Raw genomic sequence first — 23,161 nt, 5'->3', positions numbered from 1 at the left:
TGTCATAGATTAATAGAATCACAGAATCATTTAGATTGGAAAAGACAATGTCTGTCTTATACTGAGGGGCCCAAAACATGTTAAAAGGCTAAAACAAAGTACAACCTGAGAGGAGTGGTTGAGGCACTTGACTCATGGCCTATGAGGGGAGAGCTCAGGTGGTAATTAAATTAGAAGATAATGGATGGGCATTTTTGCAGAACCTAAAAATACCAACCCACTTCTACTGTATGTTAACATCATCTCTACGGTCTGAAACCACTGATCGTGGTCATCCACACACAGGTTTCATTTTCAGAAAGCATTTTTCAGAATCATTTTGCATTCGCTGCATATAGTGTCCCCAGCAGTATCTTCATACATGTCCTGAGAAGACTTCTATTATCTGCAACTACTCTGACTGACCCGTGATGTTCCTTCACAAACCAGACATCTAGAGAAGTCATTTCATGCTGCAGCTACTGCCTGATTTTCAATTCTTCTTCCGAAACCAGAGAAAGGACCCCATGCTAGTGAGCCCTGCCTATACTGAACAGACAGGAAGAATTTTTGCCATTTGTGCAAAAGAGGAAAAAATGGAGAACAGATCAATGCAATTTACCTGCTTGAAGAGAATATGGAGTTTATCTCTGAGATTCACATAAAGGTTTCAACATAATCATGATCAAATACTATCCAAAAACTTTCACAAGACATTTGTGATAACACTTTAAGATATGAAGTTAGTCAGTCAAGGTTGCATATTTGAGGAGATACAGGAGCATAGTGACATTTTAAACTTCAAAGAATAGAAGTGATATTTTGCTGAGAAAATATATCACATTCATCACTCTTACCAACTGCCTCTAAAGAAGCCTGCATTTATTTATATCCACAAACTTCTAATTCAAAATAATTTTAAAATCCAGTAATAACAGGCATAGCATGTTAGTGAAAATACTCAAGCCAAAACCAAACACCTCCAATGAATATATCCATCAAGGATCATTCTCTCAAGTTAATGCTTTGCATCATTGATTTAAACACCTTAAAGAAAACACTGGGTCATGATGCTTCCATCAATTTGAGACTCCAACAGCTTTCCAAGCCCAACATGTAGCAACATTGCCATTTTTATGGAAGTTTGATGTTGAAGTGGTTACAATTTATGCAATTAAAACCAGCAGCAGTATTTCCTTAAAACTGATACCGATATTATAACCCTCTAACAGACTGGACTTACCATTACAAAATTCTGAGAACCCAGAGCATGTTCAATAAAATTAAGTAATATACAAACCACAACATATCTATGCTACCATAAAGCAGTTGAACATTTTACTAATTAATGCTAAGACAGATATTTCATAGCACTAACTGTGGAAAAATAATTAGCACTGCCCAAATCACAATACCTTCGACTAATCACAGTTTACACAAGACAGGAAGAAGGTACTGACTGACAGAAAGATAGAAAGAAACCTGGCAGATGGCCTAGACACAGTAGTTTTTAAGTCCTCCAAGCTTCAAAAAGCAGCACACAATCTACTTTCTTGTTCGTTCCACTTGTAGGAGCAGCAGCTATGACACTGAACTTCATTCTGACTGATGAGGAAGTTACAGTCAGATTAAAAGGTGCTGGATACATCTGTCTATAATTAGCACTGCATCCATCTACAATTAGAAAATATTTCTAAAACATTATATATAAAGATTTTGAATAAATTCATGGTTTAAGCAAGCGTTTGTTTTCTCAAATTTTGGCTTCACTGAAGAAGTGAACAGACATTTTTAATCAAGCAGGCCTATTTTTGGATCTTCTTAAACGAAACACCCTCATACGCCAGCTGTTTGAATTTATTCACTCCTTAGAGTGAATCACATGGCAAGATTAAAGGAAACAAGATCAATTACACACACACACACACCCCACCCCAAAGAGAATGGTTAAATTCTGGAACTACTTGCTGCAGGATGTTGTGAGGGTCAAGAGTACATATGGATTCCCCAAGTCATTATGCAAATTCATAAAAAATAGGTAAGACCTACTAAGCCATAAATCTATAAAACAGAGGACAACCTTATGTCAGACTGCCAGAAGAAAAAGAGATATACCAAGATAAGCATCACTGCATGCTTGCTCTGTCCTTATGCTTATTCCCTCAGCATCACTTATCACCCAAACCAGAAACAGAGCTGGATGAATCTTTGGTCTGATCCAGAACAGCTGTTTTTCATTAAATAACAAAATCTCCTTTCTATTTTGTCTATTCTATTAAGTACTGCAAAAGAAAGCATTGTTTTCCCATTCCTAGAAAAGAGCTTATTACAGTTAAAGTATTAAATCCAGTTCATCTGCTTTTACTTCAAGAGCCAATAACCCCGACTCCTAAAGGTAAGCTTCTGCAGCAAATAGAAAATTTAGCCCTGATCCAAAACACAGTACCTTGCAACTGTGGTTGCAAGAGGCAACTGCTCACTGTATAAAAAACTGAAAAAAAATTTCTATTTTTGACTTTAGTTGAGATGCTCTCCTAGTTGTATTATGACTGAGGGAAATCACAAGAACCTCACAATTTATCATTCTTTATTCTGCATATTCTTAGTCAAGCAGGGAACATGACAACGTTCAGTTCCTCACCACCACCACTCTCTCCTCAGATGGAAACGTCTCTAAGTCTCATAATTCTCAGTATCTTCTAAAATTAAGATCCAAGTAAAGAATTTCAGTCTCTCCAATGCCTGTTATCATCCTCTGTAGCGCTTCCTAGTAAAATTTGTAAATAAATCAATTCAATTCTGTTTGTGTAACACACCAGTAGATAGATGTGTTACAGCAGTTAATGATGGCTTTAACTACAAACTGCTTCAAATTCTTTTACTCAGGGATTTGAGAGTACTAAATAAGTTCATGCAAAACAAAAAAATACAATATTCAAGTAGTTTTCATCTTAACCTAAGACCAAATGAGAGTACCACAGCAGGCAAATTAATTACTTGATTTCAACCAACTCCAGTTTCCTGTGATAGATGGCCTATAAACATTTGTAATAAATAAAAGCAAACAAGCTTTTATCTTAGAAAAAAAATGGTTTAGGTCTTGTACAAGGTAGTAAGAATTAGCCTTTCTAAAACGTAAGCATTGTTAGTTTAAAGTGATACGGTGATTTAAATCAATAGAGGGAAGAACTGACATTTCTGATCATCAATAACTGCAGAGAAACCCTGCCCCTCACACAGCACTACCCATGCACAGCTACCCCAAAGCACCTTATTTGACCCTCACTGCTCACAATTCACTCAATTCACTTAACAAACAATAACCTATTTGGTAGTGCATACGTTGTCTTGCATAAACTGATGAATTCACTGCTTATTCTAGCATCTGATCCAAAGCTCCAGTAAGTGAAAGCTTGGCTAAGGAACTGCATGATACAACCCCAGTGAAAACTAATTCTCAGAGGGAAAGGTAAGTATGTCAACAGTTTACTCCAGCCTCAATTACGAATATCTATGTGAAGTTTCAACAGTGGTTAAAGTAAAATTAGGTTTATGAAAGCGTTACATATTCACAATGACCTACGCAACCTATAAGATTTTAGAAAGTATTTATTAAAAGGGCAGTCACTGTGAATTCATATGGAATGAGCACCTGTAATCACCAAAAAAAGGAAGAAAAAGACTAGCCAGAGAAGAGGCTTCTTAATGGTGAGCATATATGTATAGTCACTATTTGTTTAGAAGCTAAAAGCAAGCTTTGGTGATATACAGTCACAAACTAATCATGCTTATGTTAAATGATTCACCATTTGATCAAATGTTTAATTTTAGTAAACAAAATTGAGAAAAGAGCCAAATTGGCATGGCAAGGACTTGATGATACATAAGTGACTGGAAAATCCAGACTCAGAAATAAACTCTGGATTGGGCCTGCACAGAATGCTTGGGGCACAATGTCTCATCACACATATGATGCATGCAGTGTCAAAAGCAGAACAAATGGCAACATCCTGCAAAACCCCTGCTGGCATGTTCTCAAACAATATTGCCATCAGTTTTAGCTGACTACAGTACCTTATAGTTGCCAGAAATAAGATGAGATGAAACTAATCATACTGTGTTTTCAATCAACTTCCTGCTGGCTGCCACCATTTCAAGAATGGAATTCATTTGTACTATGTCCATTAACATATTTCCTTCTTTCTGGTTCTAAGGCACTGAATGCAATGGTGTCAGCCTGGACCATATGAAAAATAAGCAGCAGTCACTACAATACAAATAGAATTGCAAAAGTATTACCCTCGCTGATGTACTGCTTCGCAGTATTGTTTCTACCAGCCAAGGAGTATTGTAGCTTACAAGTCTCATCTATGCATACAACCATTTAACAGTGAAAGCCCCAGCCCTTTGATGAACTATACATAAGTGAAACCTTCGTGGAGTCCTTTAAAAGCCAATGGGCAGCCGCCAACATGTAGTTCATTAAAGGATGACGCCTAAATCTCTAATAAGTAAAATGGCTTAACTGGCATATATAAATATAGCAATATTCTCATGTATTTATTAACTTGAGTTGAAGACTTTATTTATGCCATAAAGTGAAACAGGTTCCTGAAATCTACTAATCTAAGAAAAAAACCCCAACATTACATGGTCTGTTAATCAGGAAGACAAGAAAGAATTTTTCCAGATCATGAGAATGCGATGTTAAACACAGCATAAATTCTGGATGAAGTAACCTAAAATAGCAACTTGCATACTGCACCCTTTCCAACCTTTGTACACTAAAACTATTCCAATAAAAAGCAAGACAGTTGCAACTGACTGATTTTTAAGATATAAAAATAGGAAGAAAGGGGAGCAAAATATTTCCAAACAATAAGCTGTGTGAATTTTTCATAAATAACATGAATACAGATGAGGTTTCACAATTGAGATTATCTGGGTAACAAATTATTTCGTAAAATACAAAGATCATCTCAGTGCTCCATTTGAACTTTACTTGAGCATAAATGACAGACTGGACCTTCTAGAAAGAAGGGCAAGTCTGCAGAAGGTTTAAGGATGGATTCCATGATCTTCAACAAAAGGTAAGCAAACATTAGCTGCTGACCTTAAGAAGATGTTTCAGAAGTTCTGAACAGTCTCACTAAAGTCCCTTCTTTCAGCTATTCATTTTTCAGTCTCTTAGATCTTGAAACATCAAGAGTTTAGCAGTTTTCTAGTCACCAGAGATTCTTGAAACCTACAGGATTTGAATTTCTAATATAAAACCAAGCATTTTAAAAAGAACCCCCCCACCTTTAATGCAATAGTACATACTAGTCTTCTCCCGCAATCTCTTCGCATGCCATCACTATCAACATGCACCTCAGCAGCTACTTTCTATCACTGTTCACCAGTAGGTAAGTTTTAGCCCAGAGACCCACAGGTTACCTCAATTTTAATGCTTCTTTCAGTATTTTCATTAATGTTTCCTATCTTTGTGGATTACTGCAGAAAGTATGCATCTTATTGCAAACAGTCCTGGATAAGCATTACATGAAATCAACTAACCAAAAAAAAAAAAAATCACCATCTTTTATACTTGGCAAAATCTAGACCCTATTGTTTGACCCACCAACACTGAATTGTTCCACTACCTACATGGTTCAGACTTGCTCAAGAATAACCATGAAAGGATTCTCAACCACTGGAATGATGGGGACCAGGAAACATAAAGCAACACTATTCCTCTACATTATTTTATTTACAAATTTCATGGAAACTACTACATTAAATTACAAGTTTCAGAACTTTTCATAGCCTTGAATGTCCTCCAGATAAAGGGCAAACATGGCCCTGTTATTCCAAAATGTGACTTGACAGACATCTAAAAGTGACGTGAAAGTCACAGATAAGACTGTCTCAAGACATGTTGCTGGCAATAACCCTAGCTGACACCTAGAGCAGCAAAATTCCAACTTCAGATGCATATAAGTCTTTTTCCTATCATGATTTACTTTCTTCAGAAAGCTGGTATAAAACTGTGACCCCTTAAGTAGTTCTGCCAATGCAATTTCACTAGAAGGGCATGTCTACAGAAATTCACCAGCTGATCTTTTTCAGCACTAGCAAGGCCTAGGTAATCAAAGGCAAGAAGACACCTGATTTTCTTCAGGACTGAGAAGTACAAGAAGCCATCAAACTCTGGAAGCTGACAGCACAGTTTTGGTTTTTGTTGGGGGTTTTTTTTGTTTGTTTGTTTTTTAAAGTGAAAAAATATAGATGCAATTTGCCACTGTGTATTGAAATGTACCTGGCAGACATTTAAAGAAACTGAGAAACAGATTAATCTCTTCACTGTATTGGTGGAGAAAGTGACTTATTCTTCCACAATGCTGTCTTTCACAAATATCGTAGAAGAAACACTACTGCATGGATGACCACAGGGGCACAGAGGGGCCAGGGGAGGGGGGTGTACAGGGGAAGGCAAAAATACACCATTTGGATAGCTGCTTGTGCAAGTGAATGTTAAGGAAAAAAAAAAAAAAAGTAGTGGCTTTAAAGGCAATGGGGTTTTCTTGAGAGTCTCCTGTCACCAATAAGCAGAACCTTGAACACAAAGCACCAGATTTTCTTCTCGTTATCACAACACACTGAACTAGCCAAGAAGTTCAGCCCAATGTAAAGATTCACTTCCAACTTTCTGTAACTCTCCTTGATACAGAAGGCAGTACACCACATTACAGATGGCAACTTGCTTTTCACTACATTACAGAAAGGATCAGCCTCAAATATGGGAGCCTAACAAAACAAAAATAAGCAAAGTAATTTATTGTATATTTATAATCTGTCTTGCAAGATCACTCCCAGCAGGGCCATAGCATTTGTTGCAGTTCAGGCTTCTGTCATAACTCAAAAATGGGATTTCATTTAAAATCCTGCCACTCCAATAAGCTAACCAAATGTGCAGTGACATCACTAAATCACTCTTATTGCATCTCTTTCCTCTCAGCCTCCACTCCTGCAGAGTACCTTAAATTGTACGGCATAAATCCCAAGAAGGTACAAATCACGGACAAGTGTAAATCTCAGGTGGGCCTTCAAAAGTCTATTTAGTCACATATTCTTTGAACTTCCCATAAATAAGAACATTAAGGACTAACATTTATGTGATACACGTTAAAGCCGCTTTATGATCATGTGTATCTGCCAGTATACCATCTGCCATGATACAGCTGATTTTAAAAAAAAAAAAAATCAATAACGGAAACATCTTCAGTAGACATGACCCTAAAGGTGAGAAAAGTTTAGCAAGGAAGAGGCTTACTTTTTTTTCCACCTCTGGCAAGCAGGAACGTCCCTGCATCTTTCCTTCTAAAAAGGCATCAGCCAACAGCTAACAAGGACCTTATCTATTATGAACCTCCCTGCCTTCGCAAGGTGGAGAAAGAAGTATATTTTTGTCCTTAGCCTTTTTCCTTCATTAGTTACCCTGCCCTGCACTGACCTGTACGAATGGCAGCGAGAGCAAGCCCGTTCCCGGGCACAGGGCGGGGATGTGTCTGGCACGGCGCTCCAGGACACCCAGTCGGGCAGCCAGCGGCCCTCACTACTCATCCGCGCCTATAAGGAGCTAAAGGCAGGCCCCGGAGCGCAGCCAGCAGCCCAACAGGACAGGCAGCCGCTCCGGGAAACCTGAGGGTCTGGGGAAGCGAGCAGGCCTCCCCGCGCCTAGCTGCCGGGAAGGCCGCCGGCGAGGTGCCCAAGCGGCGGGGGAGGCCGCGGGGCCACCGCCCGCGGCCAGGCCGGGCCCCCCCTGCGCCCGGGGGCAACGCAGTCACCTCCCCCCGCTCGGGTCACTCGCTGCCTGTAAGCCAGGAGCCGCCGCCGCCGCCACCCCTCCCCCCGGGCCCCCCCGGGACCGCGGCACTCCCCGCCGCACGTCGGGAGGCAGCAGGACTCCCCTCTGCCCCAGCAGGCACCCCCTGCGGCCCGCCCGGCAGGGGCCAGGGGCCACCCTCGCCCCAGGGCGTGCTGTAGGCTCGGCCCCCGTGACAGGCCCGAGCCCAGGGCTACGACCTGGCCCGGCGCCCCGGCCGGCCCGCCCGCCAGTCCAGGCCCGGGGCCCTACCCCCGCCCGGCCGCGGCCCCCCGCCGCCTCGCCCTTCTCCTCGCCACCCGTCCCCCTCCCCGCGTCGGGCCAGGCCAGGCCGGCTCCAGCCCAGCCCCCTCCTCGCCCTCGGGCCTCGCTTACCCCCAGAAGCCGCAGGGGCAGCGCGGTGGCAGGCTGGGCGCCTTGCTGCGCTCGCTGCCGGCGTCTCCCATGGTGGGGCCGGTGCGCGGGGCGGCGGCAGCGGCGGGGGGGGGTACGGGGCTCCCAGCCGGGATTCCAGGCCGGTCAGCTGGAGCCGGGCGCGACCACTGGGGAGGCGGTGGAGGGGAGGGCGCAGGAGGGGGGCGGCCGCGCCCTACCGGCCAGGCCCGCAGGGGAGCGGGGACGCGGCGCAGAGCTCTCTGCGGCGGCCCCTCCCGCCCGCCGGTTCCTGTGACGACCCCGCTGTCGCAGCGGGGCACGCCCGCCCTCCCCCGCCGCTCGGCCCCTGACTCAACAATGCGCGTGTCGTATCCCCCCCGCTCCAGCGCCTTGCCTCCCCCTATCCTGAGCGGGATGGTTTCGCCAAGCCACCGGATCAGCTGGGAGTGTCATATACCATAGCCCATCCGCAGGGGGAGTTGGGTTAGATGGATGGATGGAACTAGGGGAGAAAAAAGTTTGGAAGGCACCCATAGACTCGAGAAGAGAAGAAGCATCTCTGGAAGTGGGCTTAGGGGGGACTGAGGCCTGCAGAGCTACCTGGAGCCGCTGTCCCCCTTTGCCTCTACCCACACGTTAGGCACATAGTGGTACAACCAGGGAAGACCGGAGGGGTGGGGGGTGCCCGCGTTGGCCGCGCATGCGCGGAGGGTCTTCGACGCGGAAGTTGGTCGGTGGCGAGCTGGTCCCTGGGGGCCTTCCCCGCGCTTCCCAGGGCTGGGGGGGCCGGGAGGGTCCGCAGACCCCACTCTCACGGCCCGGGGCCCAGGTTCTCGGCCAGGAGCTGCCTCACCGAGGCGGGGCTGGTCACTGCCGGCCCGGTGTGTCGGGAGCTGGGCGGCCTATCTATACTTAGGGTCACTGAATGGCCGCCTCTGAGGGACCGCGGGACGGGGACCGGGCCTTGTTCCCCGTGGGCTCCGTTTACTTCCGTGCCAGGCCTCTCCGCTGCGAGCTGCAAGGGAAGCCTGGAGGCCGGGGAGGGCCCAGAGGGCGACTCTCCATCTTCTCGTTTCTGCTTATTCTGTAGATGGACGTCCTCGGTTTCCCTCAGTACGAAATAAAATCGGTTAGGTGTCTAAAGTACGTGGGGGTTTCTTTGCCTGTGGTAAACAACACTTACTGCCTGAGGACACTAAGCTGAGGGCTGGCTGAAGCCAAGAGAAGGCAGGCCACTTTGGCTCTCGTGTTTTGGCCCCAGAGAAAGGGACCTGCAAGAGGTAAGGTAAGGTATGGCAAGCATACAGGGAAGCGTACAGCTGGCATGGTGCATAGGTGGTTATCTGCTGCTGTCCTTTGACAGGAAAGAAGAGGGGAATTTTCAGCATCTGGATTTGAGGGCTGAGCAGTGGGGATTGTACTTCTGGGTATGGGTTTAGCAAATGGCCTTGAGCAAGTTACAGTCTCACACTTGCTGTACCTTGGTTTTGTCTGTGAAGTAGAAATAGTGCTGACCCCCTGCTAGAAGTTGCTTTTTGATCTGAGTGAAAAAAGCTATGTGCAAAAATACTGATGTGGCAATAATGAAGGTGGAATTTTGATATATTTCTGAGGTGCTGTTACCCATTTTATACTGTGATTTCTGCTTTGCACTTAAAGCCAAGGTTATTTATTGAAAATAATAAACATCCTTAAGAAAGTCTAGAGTATGTAGGTCTTTGTGAACAACTAAGTAATTCTGCCAGCAACCTTTTGACTTGAATATTAGCCTTCTTAAATAATTTTGTATCAAATTAATTCATGACAGAGAAAAAAGTAGTAATTAAATACATATGCACACATGCTTAAAACATTTCAATAAAAAGCTGGATTTTAATTGAAATCATGTAAACAGGCTTCTTTTGAAGAGACTGATTTGTGACTGAGTTTACTAATAACAGTTGTTTTGTCAAACCGTTGAGTCTAGGGTTACCTGACTTCCTGTTGGTGCATCAAACGGGCCCTTAGTGCTTCAGCAGCTCCACCAGTTGCTGCTCTTTCTTAGCAGTGACTGAAAGCAATAACGTTACTGGGTGTAAGACCGACGTGGTACAATAGAGACGGGACATGTGTTGAGACTTTTCATTGACACATTAACTGGTCCAGCTGCCAGCTTTCTTTAAAGTGTCTGTGGCTGCATACCACCCTGTGCACTGAAGCATGAGAGCCTCTTGGCACAGCTTTCTGAGGAGCCTAGCTGCCGAGGCAGCACTGCTGAGTGCACCCAGAGAAGTGAGTACTTGAACAAAATAACCCCGGCCTCATTAACTCAGCCCTTTAAGCCAGTAAGTCAACTGAAAATTAAAATTGACTCTTATGTGCTGGTGATCTGTACTATTACCGGAGGCTGTAAATTCCCCTCAGATAAGGAGTACTACTGGCTTTTTAAAGTTGATTTGATAGATAGTTTGTATGTCCTTATTTGCTCACTTTAATATGTGAGCTGATGTTGAGTTAGCTTTCAAGTATTACAAATGTTATGGAGAAGCATTCTCTCTGCTTGGTACTCTTGTGTCATTTCAAATAAACCTTTCTTGGTTTTGTAAAGTTACCTTGGGATAATGCAAAAATTCTAGTTTTCTGAGCAATTCAGATTTTAAAAAACACCACAGTGGTATGGTAATTCACTCCAAAGTTACACACAAGAAAAACATGAGTTTAGGGATAATGTTGTTACATGAAGAAAACATATATTAAGCATGATGATGATGAAGACACCTGAACACCTCTAACTGCCTACCACTTGTGCCCTAAGGAGGAATAATCTGTGAGGGGAAAAAGCTTTAGGATTATAGTACAGTTGAATACCATGGGGTGGAGCAGAGGGAGCATGTGTGCTTTGATGCTGTCATGCCATATGTTTACAATAATATATTTGGTCTTTTTTTTTTAAAGTATGACTTTTGCAATGCTGGTTTTGTGTAATTGTGGTGTTTCCTACTTTGTTTAAACAACACTATATTACTGATGTATACATTCAGTGTTGTTTCCTGAAAATTCAGTGTGTTAATCTTAATCTACACCTGCTTTTCTAAACCCTTGCTTTGATTTGTGTCATGTTTCTTCTAATCTTATCCATCCATTTGCAACTACCAGAAAGTGTGTGTCTTTGTGGTGCAATGTGACAGCAAGGGGAAGTACTGGTGTGCGATGCTTCTTTGGAGGCTGGCAGAGAGAAAACTGGTTCAGCTGATCTAAAATGAACACAGTCATGAACAAGGCATCGCAACATCCGTTCAGTGTGTGGGCTCTTCCTACAACAGATCTCCTGTTGAGCCAGGCCTCTGGCTCCCTGAGGAGTTTCAGAGCTAACTGACATTTTCTTTAGCTTTTTTTCATACGAAGAGTCCAAGTGCTGCATGCTTTCTCAACTAATATATAAGCATCTAGAGACAAATGGGTGAACAGCACTTAGGAAGCATATGCAGGGATATGCAGTGTATTAGTTGAATAGGGCTGGGAATATCCATATGCAGAAAATCATCATACAGTCTGGATATAGCAAAGCATGTTTCAACCTTGGGAAGCAAATATGCACTGTAAACATGCATTAAGTGGGGGGGAAACCTACTTAGTGATGGGAAAGTAACTTGAAAAACAGCAATGCCAGAAGAGGACCAGCGAGCATCAGTTTAACTATATGACAACAGAAACAGCTGATGTAATTTTAGTTCTGCATATCTGAATGTGTGAAATAGATGGGGAAGGTGGTAATCCTTCTAATGCGACTCTAGTGGCCCTGCAGCTCTTCTCTGGGCATCTTTTTGTAGCCAAATCGGAGAGAATGCAGAGAAGAGCAACCAAAATACAGCCTGCAGACACTGAAATACTTAAAAAATCTAATGTTTACAGTTTGGCCAGGGAACGATTGCATTTGGGGAGAGATCATAACCGTACATTCATGTTTAAAATTATAAACAAAAATGGAAGGTATTTGCCAGCAGGCCACACGGAGTTTAGTACAAGATGTAAAAGAGATGTCTCTAAGGGGGGGAAATGCTTAGGACATATATGGAAAATGTTCTCGTGGTGAAGTCTGATTTTTACCTCTCACTGAAGTGCTTCTGGCTTGTTCTCAGTGGGGCCCCACTGCAGGATTAGATGTGGTAACAGACCTCACAGGATCAGGAGGCAAAACTCTGCCGGATTTTGAAACCACAATTAAATATCATTGTTTCTCAAGTGCTCCCTTTTTTTCAGATATACTAGAAAGGTTGTACCTGTATATAATCAGAACATTTGGGGGTTGTTTATTTTAGTATAAACACGACTGCCCAATTGAGATACACGTGCACAACCATAAAGTGGAGCAGGTGGAGAATGTCACAAGTATTGTACATCTTCCTTCTCATCTCAAGATCTAAATTACCATAAAATTATAAAAGTGACTCATGTGGTGCCAATCTGTTAGAGAGACTCTTGAACTGATTGAAATAATCACTACTTTTTATTCCTCTCCAGTAAGCAGATATTCTTGGTGAAATCTTTTCTTTTGGAAGATCATTCTTGTTAAACCCTATATTGAGGCTGAAAAATATAATGAGCACGTGGGAAAGGCCAGTGGAGAGGACATGTCTGAACTATAGTCGTAGCTAACGATAAAGGTGAACAGTTGCCATGATTCGCTAGAGCCCAGGGCATAGGCTACGGGGCCATGAAGACATTAACCTGCACCAAGTCAGCAACACAGACGTGACCCCGGAAAAGGCAACTGAACCGTGCCAAAGACTGGCTGAATCGTGACCAAGGCTTTCAAGCACCTGCTCTTCCATGCATAGCTCATTTCATTTTCTACATTTGAAAAGCATATCTTGTTTTTTCTATGCACCTGGCATAGCAGGGTGTGACCCAGCTGAAAGCCTCAAGATTTGATTATTCATTTAGTTTAAGTTAGGTGTCAGTGCAAGCAGTCTGAAGAGAGATCTGCCCACACCTTAGCCTCTGGCTTGGGCCTCAATGAATCTGACTCCAGTTTTCTTTGCTGCTTGAAGGAAGTCTCCATATGAAAGAAGGCAAGCTGAGTTCATCTTGGCTCTTAACATAAGCTGTGTTGACAAAGCAAAAAAAAAAAAAAATTAACCAGCCGTGAATTATCAATTTATGAGTCATGTAGATTAGAAGGTTTTCATAGCTGTGTCTTTTTAAAACATGAAACGTAAGTTTGAAAACTGAAGGACAAGTTTAAATAGCTTCAGCACAGAATTTGGAGTCGGGACTTTGACATTCTTTTGGTTATTTTAAGTCTCTCTGTGCCTCAGTTTCCTTTACTGAAATGGAAACTAATAATCTCATGGGCAGTTTGGTAAACGAATCTTTATTGGATGGCATTTTTAGAAATGCGGAATTGCTGTTATTATTACTGTGACAGAGATTTGCAATTTCTTTGCAATTAATGGCTATGTGGGTCCAAGGTGAAAGAGAAAACTGTTAACACAGTTGCAATTTGCATGCATATGACTAACCCAGAGGCAATTATTATTAATAATGCTTTTATTTATTTCACACATGTATTACTTCCCCTTCCTGCCCCTTATGTAATCCAGAGCACTTTGAGAAAAGCACAAATGCAAAAATTGGAGTGCAATTAAACAAACATTCTAGGCTAGTCTAAAAATGCCAGATAAAATATTTAAAATAAAAAAGAAAATCAAAAGGTTAGGCATGATTTAATAAAAGGAGAGAGGATGCCTAGAAAACAGAAGTGGGTAGTGACCCCACACAGATGTGACTGTGACTAATGCTGACATCACTCACAGAAAAACAAACCTGCAGATGTTCTGTATAAGCCGAGACTTTTATTATTATTATAAACCATGAGACTTAGGAATGTGTAATGATGATCACATTGTGCTAGGCATTTCCTGATGCTGGATAGCAGGCTCAGCAAAGACCATTCTTAGCCTTTGAAAGCTCTTTTTAGCAAATTATCTCAGGCACTTTTTTTTTTTTTTTAAAGGTAAGCATTGTTACAGCAATTTTACCAAGAAGAAAGCAGCCTTGGAAAGTGAAACAAGCTGCCCAGGGTCACACAAGAAGACACCTGCAGATCTAGTAATAACATTCACGTCGGTCAACTCCCAATATAGCAACCGATGCAGAGTCTGTGCCCCCCTGCAGAGCTCATGCCTTGGGTGCTCCTTTAACAACCCCCAAGACCTGCCGCCTCTGCCCCAGGGTTCAGCTTCACTTAACAGTGGTGTCCCAAATCATATTTGCTGCAGCTACCCAGTTTATAAATTAAATGGATAAAAATAAATAAAGCACTATACTTGTCCTTCCATTTGAAAAAGGAACCTGGGTCAAAAGAATACGGTTAAATGGAAACGTAGAAGATCAGTGATATTTATATATTTCCTCTGTTTTCTTTAACTAGCTTTTCTTCAGCATTTTCATGATGTCTAGTGCAAAGGGACTTTGCACCTAAGTCTTCTGGGTCCTACTGCAGCACAGATAAACAAGCATAATAAAACTCTCCTCTTGTATAAATATAAAATGGTCCAGCCTTCATTAGACTGGAAGGTGCCTGCCGCTGGCAATCTGCTTGAATATAAGCTATTTCTGCTCTTTCCTCCACTGCTCTGAAGATGTCAGACCAGGGACTCGGCAGCTGAATGTATTTCCAGGCACTTCAATAGCTTTATCAATTCTCTGACTTCTGACCGGGTGTTTCTGAGCACGGCTGAGATGAGCGGTAATTCCCTCATAAACGCTCCAGTGTCAGGGAGGCTTAATTGCTCAGCAGCATGAGAAAGTGTTCGGTAGTTCAATGACAAAAGGTCTTAAAAGAATGTGAAATGGGAGCCTTCAGTTCTCCCTTGCTGCCCTTGCCTGCTCCCCTCCATAATGTATTCAACATTTAGCTTTTTCAGGGCTCGGGTACCCACAGCAGCTAAGAAAACCCTGATCTTGCCATTTATGGTATCCAAGTGATCACAGCAAGATCAGAAGTTAGAAGTCGTTATGTGCAGCTTGGGTAATTTTGTAAACAGCAGCAGCACCAATTTCTTTTACAGCAAGTAAAAAAAAGAAAGACATTGCTGCTGGAAATGAAGAGCATACAGAGCAGCTGTTTCAAATTTGTCTGACGCTCTTATAAAACAAGTTTAAAGTGTTAACAGTTGTACCCATGGCACAGTTTCCCCTGCTGTGTGCAGGCTGATGGCTTTCTTTTGTGCCGTACGATCGAGCTGCCACATTTGCGCTCAGTCCCCTTGCCTTTCAGATCAACATCTCTGAGAAACATTTCCCCAGCTGCTGGCTGCAGGTGGCTGGGCAGACTCCAGGTAGACTTGCAGGCTGGCGAGCAGGGATGGCCTGCAGTCAGCCACCACGGTCACACCACCCAGGAGTGTCTGCTGGGCTGAGCAGTGCTTGTGGTAGCGCTCAAACCTTCTGCCCCGCCTGTTGTATCTGTGCCGCCTTCTGACCCAGGACTGGGGGCCACCCCTCCAGCTTGCCCGGGAGCTCCCAAGTTTCCCACTCTGCCCGTTGCATCAAGGGGACGGCAGAACACAAGCAGGAAAGGTTGGAGGAGGTAGTGGCACCGAGCAGCTTGGTCCTCCCCAGACCAGGGCAGCAGCCACCGGCCTTAGACAGAGGCTGAAGAGGAAGAGGAGGCGAGTTGGTGAGAGGCTGCTGGAGAGTCCTGCCTTGCCTCCTGCACTAACGCACCCGCTGCAGCGTGCTCTGCTGTCCTCTGCCCGGGCTGGAAACGCTGAGGTCTGAAGGGGACTTTCACCCTGAGGGGAGAGCTGCACCTCCAGCTTGGAAGAGCTGGGGTACATGCCAGAGGGTGAGGAGATGGTGATCTTTGAAGGTGAGAAAGGAGAATGCTGAGGTTTTGAGTTTTTCCTTAGAAACACAGCAGGGGATCTCTGTATCTCCCTCTGCCAAGCTACAAAGCATTTCACTTTAACAGACTACCACTGAAGCCAGGATACTCCATTTTGTTTTAGAGTTGGGCAACAAACTTGAGGAGAACCTAAAGAGCAAAGCAGCTGATAAGAAACCAGAGCAGCTAGCTGTAAAAGAATGGTTTCCAGGGAACTGGGAGAGTTAGGACTGGGAATCTGGAAGTGAAGCAGTGGTTAGGGAAAAGCTTCTGACAAGATGCCAACCATGGGGAGAAACCTTAGGTCAGTTGCAAGATAAAGAAATTTTAATCTACACTGTAGTTGTAGATGAAAAAGTGGTAAGCAGACTGGAGGAGAGCGAAGCTGCAGTGCCTGTGCTGCATGACCACAGCCTTCTACATGAACAACCATCAGAGTCCAGCTGCTGGTCCTTATTTTGTTCCTGCACAGCTCTGTTGATGCTACCAGCGGTGCAGAAAGAGGGGTGGACTGTACAGTGTGGGGCCACTGCTGGCGGCACGGTATCTCCCGATAGCACAAGGAGCTGCCCTCCTTTTCCTTCTCACAGCAGGAGGCATGAGAAGCCTTTTCTCAAGGTCTTTGGACTCTCCATCCCAGATTGCATAGCATGTAACACACACCACGAGTACGTATATGGTCCCGGACTCAGAGTCAGCTGCTGCAAGAAGGAGGACTTCTTAGGAGCAGGTGAGAGAGAAGGTGGCTATCAGTGTTTGTGTATGGGTGAGGGATGTAAAGGTCCTGGAGTGGGGAGGAGAGAAGGAAACAGACTCATTGCAGCTTCTTAAATTCACCTTCTGAGGGTGCACTCACCCCTCTAGCTTCCCAAACCCTATCTTTGACTTCAGCAGTGAGTCTGGCCTATATGGGCTACAAATGTGTGGATCTGTAGGACAAATGAGAATGTGAGTGCAGTAAGAGTCTGGCCAGAAGTCTGGTGTGAATACCCACACTCGCGTTTGGAGCTGAGTGCTGGCACAGGAATGAAACACTGGATGATCATGTATGGCTAACCACCCCTATCCCATGGAGGTGAGAGAGGATGAGTCACTATTTGGGTTTGCAAATGGGTTTGAGGAGGATTATTACATTTTACAGACAACTTCTCAACAGAGGGACAGGTTACAGGGTACATCTTGAAGGCTGCTGACAGAAGGAGACAGGAGGAGGTGGAACATGGGGACAGGTCAATGGTTAACAAGCTGAAAATAGTTCAGTGAAATACCACAGGGAGAAACCATAGCAATGGGGAAAAGAGTAACAGGAGGATAGAGAAAGGTATCAGCGAGCTCTTGGGAAGAAATACAAAAACCGAGAGACTTCTGAGCAGGGATCCTCAAGCCCTTACTGTTGCAATTAGCATCCCGAAGCTGGTCAGCGTTGCTGTCACTTGTGTTGCCTGCTGAGTTTACTCGTTCCTTTATTAACCCCCTAGCAGTGATTAACAGGGATATGAGAGGCTGAAGGAAGCCAAGGGAAAAGCTGGCACACTGGCTTTGTCTGTAATAGCATCTATTTCTGAAGTGATATGACAGTTTCTCTTTAACACCTCAAAACGGTGTCTGGGACAAACTGCTTTGTTTTCCTGTTCTGTTATTCATAGTAAAGGCTGGAGTAAGACCATGTCAGTGTAGGCCGATTTCTAATCGGTTCTCCAGGGAAGAAAGCTTTCTGCTTTCCTGGTTTCAAAGAAAAGCTTGAAAACCCTATTCCAGGAATTTCTGCTGGCTTTTGAAGGCAATTTATAAACAATAGCTCTGAGGTGTGAGCTGAGTGTGCTAGTACAGTTGTTACCTGCAATTAGTAGGAGGGTCTCCTTAAGGTGAGCTCATTCATGTGTGTGGTCAGGAGGTGACACAAGTCCTCCAGACAGCATGCCTGGGAGTAGGGGTTGATGGCCATTACTCATTCTCGGTGGCGGGGTGGCTCCCTGCATGTCTGTGATGGGCCCATCACCTCCCGGCTATGGGCTGCCAAGGGAAGGCCCCACACTGTGACCCCCTGTCCTGGTTTTGCTGTCACAGAGTCATAAAATCAGTTTGTTGTTCAGGAAAGCTGCGTTTCTGAGACGACTGCAGCGCCCGTTACTGTGAGAACGAAGCTGATAAGACACTTTGTTTTAGTTCATGGCCAGCCATGGTATGCGGGTTTCCACAGCGATCAAGGCCTCTAGCGGTCCTCAGATCGCCAGGTGCCGCAGCTAGGAGGAACGGAGGCCGAGACAGCCGACCCAGGCTGGCCAACGGAAGCGCTGCATTCCATGGCTGCCACCTCCGGAGGCTCTCGCCCGTCGCTCTGCTCCCCAGGCCTGCCCTCCCTGCGCTGGAGCTGCGCTGCTCGCAGGGCTCGCCCAGCGGCGTGCACGGCTGGGAGCGCGCAGCTCGCGACCGCTGCCTGGGCCGAGTATAACTGTCTACTTTATATTGCTTAATTTGAATACTAGTTTTATTGTTTTATTAAATCTGTTTCTATTTCTACCCATTTGAACGCATGAGTTTCCTTTTTCCCCAATTTCCCTTTCTCGCTGAGAGGGGTCTTTCAGGGGATAGAGCAAATGCTAGTGTTTAGCCTGGAGGTGGGCTAAACCAAGACACCCTCTCCCTTCTACCCCAGCACTTTCTGGCTGCGGTGATTTATTGCAGAGAAGGAGATAACTGCTCTCACACCCAGCATCTTTTACCTGGCCTTGGCTGCGCCGGGAAGAAGGGCTACAGCAACCAGGCATGGGACTCTGCGCTGCACGTACTGCAAGTTGACGATCCCTTTTTAAATAAAACCAGACTGCACTGCCCTGGTTCAAGCAGTTAAACGCCAAAATCAAAGCACCTGGGAGCAGGCGGTTTATACATGCTGAGCTGGGGCTAGCACACGCATCTGGTGCACTGAAGGCATGGCCACGCTGCCTGCAAAGCCCACTGGATGCAGCACCGTGCATCTGCATAACATCTGTGAGGAGGTCAGGAGAGTTCTCCAGCAAGGGGTTCAAAGCCCTGCTAGTTTGCAAGTGCGCATGGGCAGCCAGCAAAGGCACTCATTCACACTGCGGCTGGACCAAAGTGACAAAGGGGTGACCTGTGCTCTCACGGTCGACATCACAGGGTGGCCTCTGCGATGCTGTGATGGGGGGATATGATGTACAGCTGTCAAGGGCAAAGGAAGGCATTACCCTTATTTCTGTACTTATAAAAGAGTGATGTTTCATTGCAAGCTTTGGATACAACTTCCGTGTTTTTGCTTCTTTCTCCCACATATATGTACCGACCTACTCTTCAATCTAACCAATTTATGTAGGCATAACGAAGTTTTAAAATAACAAATGTGATACTGAAAATCTTCACAGCTGCCAGGAAGCGGTATGCATTGCCAAGAATGAAGCAGAAGAGTGCATCTGGTATGAAAGGACCCGTGACACCAAGTGGTGTTTCACTCGGCTTGCACGATGCCTGGTCTGCTCCTGTGGTGACAGAGGGAGCCAGGGCAGTGGATAGGGACTTCTGCCCGTGTGAGGGGAATTCACCACCAGCACCACCCACCATTAGGGGCTTCACAAGACGTGGAGATTGCTTGGCTGCTATGGTGGGAGGTGGTACTGTCACAAGCACTGTAGGTGGGGTTTTTACTTGATGGCCACTTAAATGATGAGCCATTCAAGCTGCTTCTGCTGCTGTTTGTCCTGTTCCCTCTCTTCACACCCTTTGTACTGTGTACCTCCCTGTCCCCACTCCCTCCTCTCCAGTCTCCTCTCTCCCTGCCCCTCTCTCCCTCCTGGTACTCAGTCACATGTACAAAGCCACTGGACTTTCCTTGCACCTTGCTCCCTCCAAGATTTTTTGCATCTCTCTTCCTGCATCACAAATCTCTTGCTGAAAGGTCAGAACAGCTGCCTTAGCCATGCTGAGATGGCAAGTCCTATCAAAACAACGAAAGGGCATATTATGTCCAAGGAAAGAAACAAAATCCTATATTAAGCCCTGCAGCACAGCACAGCCACAAGTTAGTATTTCTGCTTACTAGACATGCCTTTATTTAATTGCTTAGCCTGTTCAAAAGATATTAGTAGCCTGGTTACCAGCAGCAGCCACACCTATGCTATTGTCACGGTTTCAAATTATTTCATTAAACAAAGACAAGGGGAGTAGCTTGAAATGTTGAAGCAACCAGATGTAGCGCCCATTTCCACTGCTGTTCTACTGCTCCAGCCCAGGGAAACCCTGTGAGGATGGCATTTTCCTGTAGACCTCTAAACAAGAGAGTGGATAAGTTTTCTGATGCTTTTGATAGAAAGCCATCTGCTTATTCAGAGGGAGATTTCAGCACCTGTTTTCTGATCATCATACGAATGAACGGGGAGAGCTTGCTGGCAGCTGTTGGACATTTATTCAGCTTATGAATATCTTGCGTGCAGCAAGTGTCTCCTCTGTAGAAAAATGGGAAGCATCCATCAGGAATAAGGAATAACTGGGGTGAGCATCCAGGTGGTGCTGAACTGAGATACCAGATGATGGTTATCTCTTCTCCAGCTTCCTTCGTTATTTCCAAACAGCAGGCTGTGTACAAATAACCTCTGGAGACTAGTATTCCTGTCAACAGTTTCATTTAGTATAGCCTTGGGACTTCTAACAGTCTGTGTGGGACAATGTTACACCACTAGTATTGGCACATGTGTCTAACAATGCACTGACCTGCTGAAAAGAAATCTACCCATGTAGACCACGCTTCTCCATTTCCTTCTCCATGCTAACAAATGTGGCGATAGCTATCTATGTAGCTACAGATCCAGCCCTGCTGCTCCTTCTATTCTGAGCTCATTCCCCAGGAGATCTTTAAAATACAATTATCTCCACCTCTACTTAATCACACAATCTGTCCCAAGGTCTGTTCCTCCTTTTTTGGTCCTCCTGTTGCCAAGGTCTCTCCCAAGGTACTCTGTTGTCTCTTCTCTTTGACCTCATTTCAACACTTGACCGTGTGCCTTGTCAGCCACCTTGCTATGGGAAAACCTCGTGGCTGCTCTTGCTGTTGCAGTACTTTGCCTTGTAAAGCAGATAGTGAGATACTCAAATTGCATTTAATCTGCCCCGGTGCCGGACATCCAGCTGCCCGAGCCTTTTGTTTGCCAGCCTCCCGTGGCTGTTTTCATGCAGGTGTCAGTGTGTCTCCCCAAACCATGTTCTTTCCCCTTCTCTCACCAGTGGGCAGCTGGGGCTGAGCACTCAGCCCAGTGAGAAGCCCATTCAAGTAATATCTTTTTAGGCTGTAAGAGAGCTGAGCAGTGAAGGAATGGAGCACATTGTGATATTTTGGGTTTCAGCTTTGCTAGAAACAAGCAGGTGGCTTCTAGTAAGCTGGAGGGAAAGGAGGGGCAATAGAGAAGCTGGAAAATACAGGCTTAGGAAACTGTGGTGGCAATGAAGGACTACTAAAATTAAACTCTGCTCTCTAGGTTTCAGCTGTGTCCAGTTTGGGTTCAGCTTACACTGAAACCTAGGCTCTAATTTATACCCCTGCGAGATGTCTATGGCTAGCTCTTTTTTCAGGAGGATGAAAATAAAGTTTGAAGTTTGAATGCATGAAGACTGCAGCCATAGGTGAGGCAGTACAAAAATGGATGAGAGGCAAACTATCGGTATTTAGCTGTAGCTTAATCCATAATTATTTACTGCAGAATATCTTACACCCGTGTTTGTCTCATGTAGTCTATTTCTGGAGACAGACTGTTAGACATTGGTTAAGCAGGTGGTTTGCCGATGACTCCCACATTATATATTGATCTGTTCTGTGCTCCCTGTTCCTGGCTGGTAACTTTATCAAGGCAGAAGTGCCTTGGTGATTTATGTTGTGACAGTGCCCAGCAGTACTGGGGTCCTGAATGAAACACATAAAATCCTCTACGTATATAAAGCCACTAAAAAAACCAGGATGAAGTACCCACTTATTAAACTCCCTCTCCCTTCTCTTGCCCTCCCATGCTGAGCAAACTCTGCATAAAACTTAACAAAAAGCTCAGCTCTTCCCCAGAGAATCTGTGAGCATCTGTTCTCCTCTCTCAAGCTGCAAGGTGCTAAAGCTGCTTCTCAGTCCCCCCAAGCCCCCTGCCCGGGTGGCTGCATCTCTCGGGAAGGGCCACCCAATTAGACATGTCAGTCCTATGCAATACCGATGAGTTTTCTTTGTCCATTCTGATGTCTGATTCCTTTGGCCCATGACCCATCCTAGACTGATTTCCTCCTTTACCTAGTGTCAGCATCATCTGTTCTTGATGGTTTTTTGCCCCAGCTTTGGATGTGATGACAGAAAAGACAGCATGCAGCTTTTTTTACTGCCTGTTTCCCAGCTCGTGCAGGCTGATGCATGAGCCAAGAAGAGCTCTCTCATGCAGCGTGCCCTCATGTTTTATGCTGTGCCTCTGTGGTGCTTAGGCATTTAGAATAACGCATCTCTTCACCATTTTCCCATCTGATTACTGGAGGGAACTAGCACTAATACTTCATATTTTGGGTCCATTTAACCCAAAGAACTACCTTCTTCATTGGATAGCACTGATAGTGGGCCTATATTTTCTTAAAGTGACAGAACTGGGCCTTTGATATCTGTTATCTGATTTATGGAGCTGGATTCTCCTGACACCAAACAACTGTAGGAGAGCCCAAGGGCACCAGTTCAGCATTTTGGTTTCCAGAGTCAGATGCTCTGTCCATAGGTGAAAGGAGGTCATGCTGCAAATTTGTGGATTAGGTGTAGGGCACTAATTGGTTCCTAGCTGGACAGAGCTCAGTCAGCGCTATGTCCCTCCTCACACCTTCAAAAGTCACTCAAAAAAAGAATTGTAAATGGGCTTCTTAGGAGGCAGAAGGAGACAATGACCTTGGGGAAGGATGGAGTTTGTATATTGGATGCTAAGAATAATTTGAATCCCCAGACCATTTTTTTCCCCACTGCTTGAGTTTGGTTATAAACTTTCCGTTTCTGAGAAAAGCTCTTTTTACCTTTCCTGTGCATACTTTTTGCTCAGTCATACCCTTTCCTTCCA

At 44.7% G+C, this 23,161-nt stretch overlaps 1 protein-coding gene across 2 annotated transcripts in view; it reads right to left on the bottom strand.

The window, feature by feature from the left end:
* Positions 1 to 8,417, bottom strand: part of ZFAND3 (zinc finger AN1-type containing 3) — a 141,551-nt gene extending 133,134 nt beyond the window's left edge. For both annotated transcript variants that reach the window (XM_081997572.1, XM_081997573.1), the window contains exon 1: positions 8,219 to 8,417. In XM_081997572.1, coding sequence (XP_081853698.1) covers positions 8,219 to 8,289 — 71 coding nt within the window. In that variant the 5' untranslated portion in view covers positions 8,290 to 8,417. The remainder of the gene's footprint in view (positions 1 to 8,218) is intronic.
* Positions 8,418 to 23,161: the final 14,744 nt, after the last annotated feature.

Source organism: Phaethon aethereus (genome assembly GCF_964289735.1).
Source record: "Phaethon aethereus genome assembly, chromosome: 3".
NCBI lineage: Eukaryota > Metazoa > Chordata > Aves > Phaethontiformes > Phaethontidae > Phaethon > Phaethon aethereus.
The sequence above is the reverse complement of the archived record's forward strand: the minus strand, read 5'-3'. Positions and strand labels throughout refer to the sequence as shown.